Genomic DNA, 9835 nt, shown 5'->3' on the forward strand with positions numbered 1-9835 from the left:
CGTCTTTACTATCCCATGCTTTCAGTTTTCTTTAACATGTGGGATTTTTTCTAAATATGCTCTTAAAAATGGTTATTATTGTGAAAAATGAAATTTTGTGACATTTTGTTGCCTGGGTTTTATTTAATTTTAATAAAATTAAAGTGCTCTTTCTATTCCACATTATCAAATTTCTTTTAACCTGTGGGATTTTTTCTTACTATGCTCTTAAAAATGGTTATTATTGTGAAAAATGAATTTTTCTGTGACATTTCGTTGCCATGGTAACAGAACATTTTTCAAAAACCCATGGGTTTTATTTCATTTTGTTTTTAAAATTAAGTATGTGCTCTTTCTATCCCATGTTATTAGATTTCTTCAATATGCTCGGCCTTTTTCATAATATGCTTCTAAAATATGTTGGATTTGAAGAAATATTGTAAAAAGTGAATTTTATGAAATGACCTATGTTAAATTGAAATTGAGTACCTTTAATCGATATTCCTATAACTTCATCCTTATGGTAATCATTTATCATTTTGTATGTACTTCTCAGGAAAAAAATATTTATTTATGGTACTATCATCAAAAAAGCTACTCTACAGTGTTCAGTAATAGTAAACTCACATATTTTTCCATTTTTTGCTTGGTTGCCACGTGCATTTACATGGTGCATTGTTTCCGTGGCAACAAAGGCTGGCCAAAAAAATTATGTTGTCCAATCATTTTCCCTTGGTCCATGAAGCAACATATTAAAATTTTGTAAAAATCTGAATTGGTCATGAATCACCCCCTGCCTGGTCCTTACAAATAGCTCTACTTAAAGTGGAGGAATTGTTTTATCTTTTTATTTTTATTTTATTTTATTATTATTATTGTTATTGTTATTATTATTATTATTATTATTATTATTATTATTATTATTTAATTATTATTATTATATTAATATTATCATTATCATTATTATTATTATTTTAAAAAAATATTTTCGACCTAGCAAAATACTAAGTAATGCCATTTCACTGGAGTAATTATAATTGTTTAATTACATATGATTACAAAATCTTACTCAGAAAAATTCAATATAAAAAGTTATTGTATATATAATTTATTTATATATTTGATAACAAAGACACTCAATGATCAACTGAAAAGTGCTCAATGAAATACAAGTTTCATTTGAATAATGAAAACAATTTCTAAATACAATTAGCAAAATTTTTTTATTTGGTAGGTGCGATGATGAATTCTAAATACAAAAGAAATGGATAAGAATATGTTTGCGAAAAATAGTTTTTTTACCTCTTAAAGTACCGAAAACATTCTGGTAATAAAATTTAGAACGCGATGCTTACTGTTTAAATCGAAAGAATGGCATATGTTGCACAGCGTTAGTCTCTAGGGTAATCAAAAAAAATAAATAATAATAAATAAATAATAAATAAATTAATTTTTAAAAATTCATTATTAAAATCAAAAAAGAAACTGAGTTAAGTAGTTCGCAAAATTTTCTAAAAATAATTTTCTCATATTGGAAAGTTTCGTATTGATAATAATATTAACGTATGTTTTTTCTTAAATGACACACTTCTTTGTAAGTACCAGATACTGTCCTGCCCGACTGTTTCCAAAAGTTTAAATCTGCTCTTTATAGTTCCGTCATTCATTTCCTATAACAACATGTAACACGCCTCATTTCTGACGAAATCGTCTTCCGCTGAGGCAACAAAAGAAATGAATCACATGATTTGTGTACGATAACATGCTGAATATTGTTGCGAACAAGTTCTAACATTTGTAGTTCTGAATTGGTGACCACCAGAATCCAGTTGGGCAGGGAAATTTTAAAGACAACGAGAGGAAGAGTTAGCAAGAAAAGATTATGGTCAGTAGCATGATAGTAATTGAAGATGTTTTCAGAATTTGTCTTCCGTCGTTTGATGGAATTACACTTTCTTCAGGCACGGATAGTGAATTCTGGGCAGCAACACGTTTTTTTGTTTGAAGAACCTTCCTAGAAATCATAATCGAACACACGAGCATGACTAAAAATGGGATTAGGTTACACACAATTAAATCCACCGCAGGCCAGACCTTCATGGTTATTTCATTTTCGTACGTGCATGATGTATCCTTAATAGTAACCGTGGCAAAGAAATGACTGTTGACAAAAATTAAGAACAAGACCACGATCAACAGGACGTATGGTGCCTTCTTCATTGTGGAAAAAAGATGGGCTTTAAAGGGAAAACAAACGAGAACAAATCTGTCAAGGGTGACCGTCATCAAAACCCAGGAAGAGAAATCCATTGCAAAGTACACCAGAAAAGCATGAATCTTACAGCTCCATAACGATAAAGTGCGTATATCGACGGAGAAGGCAGAGCGAATCCAAAATCGGAGCAATGCTGTATATGAACCATCAGATCTGCCACTGACAACATTGTTAGATAGAACATACAGGTAGACTTCCTAAAGGATCGGCGTGTTAGGATGAAAATGCTGGCAGTATTACCAGAAATGCACCAACAACTAAAAGGACGGAAGAAATATATCCATAGATCAAGAGAAATCTGAAATTCCACCGAAATGTGGATTGTTAGAAGATCTGTTGCTGAAACTCGTATTTAAAGACATGACTGTAGAGGTGATGATTTTAGTATAATATTTCAGACATTCTTATTCTAGAGCTACCTTTAAATGAAAAAAAGTACCGTTTTTATATTTATATTTCTTCATTATTATATGACTTAACAAATAACAGATGGTAAATGATACAAGACGTTTTCTAGGGAAAATCTAATCATGAAAATAAAAAATCATATTGCACCAAGTAATGATGATCTTATAATGGTACATAACCACAAGCAAGATATTTTATGGGACCTGAAGAACAGAGTCAATACCTTGAATAACCCTAGAGTTCTATAGATCACAATTTTCCATCCACTCGACTATGTTATTGAAGAAAATAAAATGTTCAGCCTCCTAGAAATTACTTCCTTAAGAGTTTTGCAGCAGTACTTTACTGTTGTCTAAAAGATTATGTATCGAAAAATGAGTTTTTACTAACAAAAATAAAAAATGCTACTTTTCAACACTTTGATTAGATTTAAAAAAAATATTTTTGAAAGTTTATATCTTAGGATGAAATCAACAGTAAATAAAAGACTCAAAGATTTAATATATGATCTAAATAGACGTGTGCCGCATACATCCAAATATAGACCCTCATTTTCCACCCCTGGCTATGTTCCTGACAATGTCCAATGCTGAACATCAAAATGTGGTAGGGACTATAAATGGCAAAATTTCAAGCGAATTGGCTATGTCCACTGCAATCCACTATGGCTTTCAATTTATGATAAACGATAAAAATATATATTCGTTTTTCTTCTTGAAAAAGTGTCCATAAATTGTTTCAACTTTTGTCAAATTATATCCCCAAAGTCTTTTTCTTTTAAAAGATATCAAAATTCAAAAGTTAAAAAAATAATTTTTTTTAGTAGCACAAAAAATAATCCTATGTTGATCATTGTTGATATCGCGTGAAATCACCTTCGAAAAATTAAATTTATCGCCTACATGTTTATCTCATGAAGAACAAACCCGAGCATTTTTTATCACAACAAAGTACATATCTACCTGTACACAGACAATATTTTAGCTCCTTTAAAAAATCATTTAAAATATCTGATTTTTCCTTATTCTTTAAATATGCATATTAATATAAAAGTTACTATGGATTATATTCAATTAATTTCTTAATTTTGAAAAGATGTATTATGACTAAGGCTTCTACTAATAGAGAAAAAAATACTCGGGTTTGAATTATCTTCATTATTAGATATATCCGATAAACTTATTTTTTTCAAAATTGACTTCACAACAGATCTTAACTTCCGTCAGGAACTACTGTTTGTCAATAAGGTTTTTGATCTGCGTTTTTCATGTAAGGATTGTTGTAATAAACTATTAAATCAATCTTATAATTTATTTTTATAGCTATGTAACGACGTACTTTTATTGTGTAATATGTGCCTGTTTCGGGTTAAGCGGCTTTCATTATTCACTTCCTTTTAAAGAACTATATGCGGTATATTGCATATATTTGCCCCACAAAAATCAAATTTTGAAAACTTCCTGAAATGTGCTGAATTCAATAAATTGTATGAGAAATATAGATTAACAGAAAATATTGTAGTGTGTCAAAGCAGTGTATTCACAATTTTTGTTTTTATAACGTCACAAACTAGTCCGATTTTTTATCCTTTTTTCAAAAAGAGGACAAAATGGACAAAATTTCAACAATTTAGAACACTTTAGAATTTATTGAGCGCAAGTTTGTTCAGGAACAATATTGACATATTTCATTGATATTATCATTCTACATATTATATCAAAATATTGATCCTGAACACGCATGCGCTCGGTGACTTTTACTCAAAATATCGACGAAATATGTACATTTTTCTGTAAAATTCATAAAAAGCTGAAATTTACGTCATGTTTGTGACGTCATTACGTACATATGGCGTCATTACTCATGAAAATATTCAGTGCTTTGAAGTCAGCATATACTCCCCTGTTTAAGAACTAAATTAGATATATCTCCATCAAAGTCTGATGTGGGGGGCAAATATAGGTTATTACCGAATAAAGTTCTTCCTATGCATGATGTCGCCCGCGTTGTGCATTGGTTAGAGCGTTTACTCTAGAGTCACGAAGTAAGAAGTAACTGCTCCGTCGCGGATTGGAATCCAGCTGTGGGACGTGGATCATGTCCTTTGGATGAGACCGTATAAACCGAGGTCCCGTGTCGCAGGAGGTGCTGGCACCAAAGATCCCTCACTGAGAATGGCCCTGAGATTAGTATAGGACAAAATTTGCAGCTCTCCAACGGCAAGTGGTGGCATCTCCATATGAGTGAAATTTCAGAGGGACATTAAACAATATACAATTAATCAATCTATGCATGATTCTTTTCACAATAACTTTTCAATGTTAAACGGAAAATACCAAAAAGCCTTACAGATTTAAGACTATTCTTGTCATGGCTTCTTCATAGAAAATCTATTAAATAATTTTGCTATAAAAAGAGTCCCCAGACAGTTGAATAGTGTTCGACTTTGGTTAGCATGATTATCTTCAAGTCTTTCTCTACCGAAATATATTCCAACTGCGCTGTTGTTTTAATACTCAGTGTCTTGTTTGGCTTCTCATATGACAGGAGCTTTCCGATCTATTATAAAATATATGAGAGTACAAATAATTTTTAAGAATAAATATATAATAAAAAAACTGGTGTTTAAAAACTGTGTTCGTATTATTGAACGCATCGGCTGAAAACAGAATGATCGAGTTTCATAATATGTAAGATTGCCATTTCTGGTCCATTTTATATGCCCATTGTTACTTGTGCTTTAAACAACAAGCCTGCTATTTGATAAATTCGAGGATAAGTACGGCTGAAAAAATGTTACAAAATATACGTATTGATATAGTGTTAAATCATTGTCATAGCGGAATTTACGTTTCCTTCAACCTGTTTGAAGGACATGCAGGAGTTTAGTATGAATCTTAGGAATTTAAACAAAATCAAAACTAGAGGTGCCTAAATCACTATTCATAAAACATTCAAAGAGGTAATTTTACTTTAGATTTGATAGTTTGAAGATGAAACAAAACATTATTTTTAGGCAAATCATTAAGCTTCAGTGAAGAATGTACGTGAAAATGTTAACACTTTCACCTAAACCACTCTGTCCAATATGGACAATATTAGCTAAAGATATCTTCACCGACAAGGTATGATTAGAAATGTACATTATTATATAGCTAATAAATAGTCTCTAATAAAATACTACTAAAAATCTAGAGAATTTTTGCGTTCAATATCTTGACGTTTTATTGGAACACTAGTTTGTATTATGAAACATTCAGAATACGAGCGTTCAATATCGAACGCCCCGTTGTAAACAAATTCTCAGAGTTAAATTAAAGAAAAGAAGTGGCATCTAGGTAAGATGTGTTTATTATTTACTCAAAAATAAATTATTTGCTAAAAATTTAGTACGTATTAGACCCATTAAAACGTGGATTAGCAAAATCATAACGCTCGGTAGGGTCATCGGAATATTGAACACTTACAGGACAGGCGTTAATGTGAACTCCGATGCTAAAATAATCATTAATTTGAGTTTTTTGTAGCTGGAATAATTATTATAAATTATGAGGAAATGTTTTAACTATGTAATAAAGGAGCTATTGAACTTATATTGGTCAATACTGGCACTCGTTGGCTGTACAAATGCACTCGCAAGCTCGTGCATTTATACAGCCAACTTGTGCCAATATTCACCAATATAAGTTCAATATAATATGAATTTTTGTGTTATTTTTCCATTTTTTATGTAAGTTGTGTACAAATTCAATATCTATTGATTTTCAATGTGTTATTCATATATCCAGTGCAAGGTCGTATTTGAAATTATTTAGCATTTATTACTAACAAGTGTAAAGATATTATTCCGTAAATGTTATTTAGAATTGTATATTGGACCAGGCGATTGAGCAATAAAGTTAAGCACTATCAATAGATCAAATAATTTCTGCAAGTGGTCAGTGTTTTCTAGATGTAACAATGTTGATTTCAGGTCAAAGTTAATGACTTTGAACACATCCTAAATTGATTCTGAAATACGGAATTCTAAATTTGGCAAAAGTAAAACTATAAATTAGTGTTAAAAGACACTCATCACGTGTTGACCACATGCGGTCATGTCACATGGGTACAAAAAGTTAACAGTTGTAGAATTGTCATGGAAACCGGTTCTGGAGTATATAATCGCCATACGCCGCCTCGGCAACCTCAGTTGCGGTTTCTCCATAATAAATCTGTAATAGTTTACAACTTGTTTTCTTTTAAGGTACGTACATGTAAACTCAATCATCTTTATGTTAATAATATTCATATTTATATACTGTTTAAAAGTAAACGCAACTAGATTCTAATATGTGGAAAAGAATGAAGTGTTATTAATTTTTTTTTCTTTTTAGGATGCTGTAAAATTCTTTTGTTATTGATATATGAGTTGCGGTTTCGCCAGTAATAAATCTGTAATAGCTTACAACTTGTTTTCTTTTGAGACCAGCATACAGAGGTTGATTACAAGTTGTTAAGAGTTGGACCCTCACTAGCTGAGCGAACACATTACAAACAAATACAGCCAAAATAGACCATAACAAATGACCCTATAATGTAGGATTACTAACAATCCTACACACAACTCAGTACCACAATTACAACGTATCAGTCTTGCAATATGTTGCTTTGTTTTGGAATCTGCACGGACAAGAGCAGATATCTAAGTTCAAATGTTGTTAACCCCCCATTTTCAACAGGTACTGTCAGTTTCCTGAGAGGACACAGAAAAACGATTCCCTCCATCTATAACGAACGCACAAAACAAAAAAAGAGGAAATTTTAACGGTAGCTTAGAAAGACAGGCATAATAATGGATCTGTTCATTAAGAAAGAAACAAAGTTTTTAATCTACTTTCATCCCCAACTTTTTTCTCTTGAAAAAAGGAAATGCCCTATCTAGAAGTGAATCAAATTCCTTTCCTTTCTAGACAAGGAACTCTCTTTTTCAAAATCTTAAAAGGAATAGAATGAAAGGAATAATATTTTTATAACCTTTTTATTCTTCGTATGATAATTATACTTTGTTTTGATAAATGTGTCCAAAATATCCCTTGGGTTGTAGATACAAGAAAATATTAGCAATAATGAAAAAATGTTGAAAAAACCTTCACTGCACATTTCAATCTGGCTATTCAGTCTAGCATTCGATTCTTCATAGTATGAGATGTTCAGTCCTATGTATAAAAAGTTTTAAACCACCACCCCTTTTAAAAAGCAAATATTCAATAAAGGAATTTATAAATCATCTTTCTCTAAATAGAGAGTAATATATAACAACATTGATATATGACATAACAATTTGTGGATTTGGTTACGATTTGGATACTATCCGCTGTGTATTGTCCGACGTGGGTGTTCCTGTATGGGTTCCGTCTCAACTATCTAGTTCTTTTACCCAGAAAGTTTGCTTATTTGGTATGATTATTTTACTATTACATTGCTTAATTTTACATTGATCACAGAAAATTTACAAACTTTTCGTTAGGTTTAATACAAATTAGGTTTAAAGCCATAAAAATTCAGTAATATGTGATAAGCATATCTGTTTATAGAATCTAATTCTCGACCGACCTCATGGCCACAACAAACAACAGAAATATTTAAACAACAGCAAACAACTGGAACAACTGAGCCACAAACAACAGAAATATTTAAACAACAGCAAACAACTGGAACAACTGATCCACAAACAACAGAAATATTTAAACAACAGCAAACAACTGGAACAACTGATCCACAAACAACAGAAATATTTAAACAACAGCAAACAACTGGAACAACTGATCCACAAACAACAGATGTTCTTGGTCAACAACAAACAACCGGAAAATTTAGGCCACAAACAACAGAAATATTTCAACAACAACAAACATTAGAAAGTTCGAGACAACAAACAACAGGAATATCTGTTCAGCCAGTAATTAAAACAACTGAACAAAGTCACACGACAGAAAAATCATTACAACAAAAAACAACAATACAACATGCAACATCAGAAAACAGAATAATAACCAATGGGTCCGTACAATGCACTTGTGTTTGTATGGATACGACACTGTCACTTCAGGAGAAACTAAAACAAAGAAAGAGCGATTTAACCGTTAATTCTAAGATCCTCTCCTCTAGATTAAGGAAACTGACCAGTGCACCAGACTTCCGATTGCTATCTTGCGCGATTGGCAGTGTAGGGGCGATAGTTATTGGAGTTATTGTGGCAGTGATTGTTTTACCCGATGTGTATCAAACTGTTTCTTATATCATAAAGATATTTTATTGCAAATTATACAATTTAAAACCATAACTTAGCAAATTTGTACAGGCCTAACGGACCTCATAGTGATATTTTAATACAAAACCTAAAACCAAATAGAATGATTTTAAACAAGTCCATTGTTAGATAATTTTGTTTGTTTGTTTGTAGTTTGTTTAGGTCCTTCTCGAGAATGTTTCATTCTGATGGAGACGAGATAATTTTCGAAATAACCATTAAGTTTTACTTTTTAATTAAATATGTTACCCTTAAAAATCCGATCTCAACTTTGGATATTATAGTCTGATAATAACGGTTAATTTTATTGTTTAATGGAATTAGTCCTTATCGTTAATCCCAAATTGTATTATGACAACTACTGGACGCTATTTCACGTTTAATTGACCATTAATGACTTATCACAAATAATTAAGGAAATAAAAAGAATAGGTATAAATTCTGATTGTATTGGTTATTTCATCGGATAAAAGAATTAGTTCATATCGTAAATATTGTGTTGCATTATCACATTATGACAACATTATTACGCATCAATCTCCTTTACACTTTCTCATGTGTCACAGTTGAATATGGATAACAACTCGAGGATATATTCCCTACTTTGTGACCTAGGAGCGAAGCACTCAAAAGGACCCGATTTCTCTGAAAACAACCACTGAAGCAAATTATCAATGTCTGCTTATACTCGTTACTGGTATCATGTACAAATTTCGTACTTAATCATACCAAGTGATGCTTTAGTTATGTCGCTCCCCCATTTAAAATGAAACCTTGAATAGGATACTACTTAACTTCCATAAAATTAAACGAAAAAAGAGAGGAATTTACATAAAGATGGTAAAGGTTCTGCTTCACCTGCCTAAAGACTTACTTTTGTT

The 9835-nt window shown here is 31.4% G+C and overlaps 1 protein-coding gene and 1 pseudogene across 1 annotated transcript; one reads left to right on the forward strand and one right to left on the reverse strand.

The window, feature by feature from the left end:
* Positions 1 to 1671: 1671 nt before the first annotated feature.
* LOC134261887 (probable G-protein coupled receptor 139) lies at positions 1672 to 3596 on the reverse strand (annotated as a pseudogene).
* A 4375-nt stretch (positions 3597 to 7971) lies between these two features.
* Positions 7972 to 8995, forward strand: LOC134261888 (uncharacterized; the record flags this gene model as incomplete). The annotated part of the gene is made up of 2 exons (XM_062744281.1): positions 7972 to 8101; positions 8239 to 8995. Coding segments are annotated over 2 exons (879 nt in total), but the record flags the coding sequence as incomplete, so codon positions are not given.
* Between the last annotated feature and the right edge of the window lie 840 nt (positions 8996 to 9835).

The sequence above is a fragment of the Saccostrea cucullata genome, unplaced genomic scaffold (genome assembly GCF_032062105.1).
Source record: "Saccostrea cucullata isolate Sc308-1 unplaced genomic scaffold, CSIRO_AGI_Scuc_v1 ctg12391, whole genome shotgun sequence".
Taxonomy (NCBI): domain Eukaryota; kingdom Metazoa; phylum Mollusca; class Bivalvia; order Ostreida; family Ostreidae; genus Saccostrea; species Saccostrea cuccullata.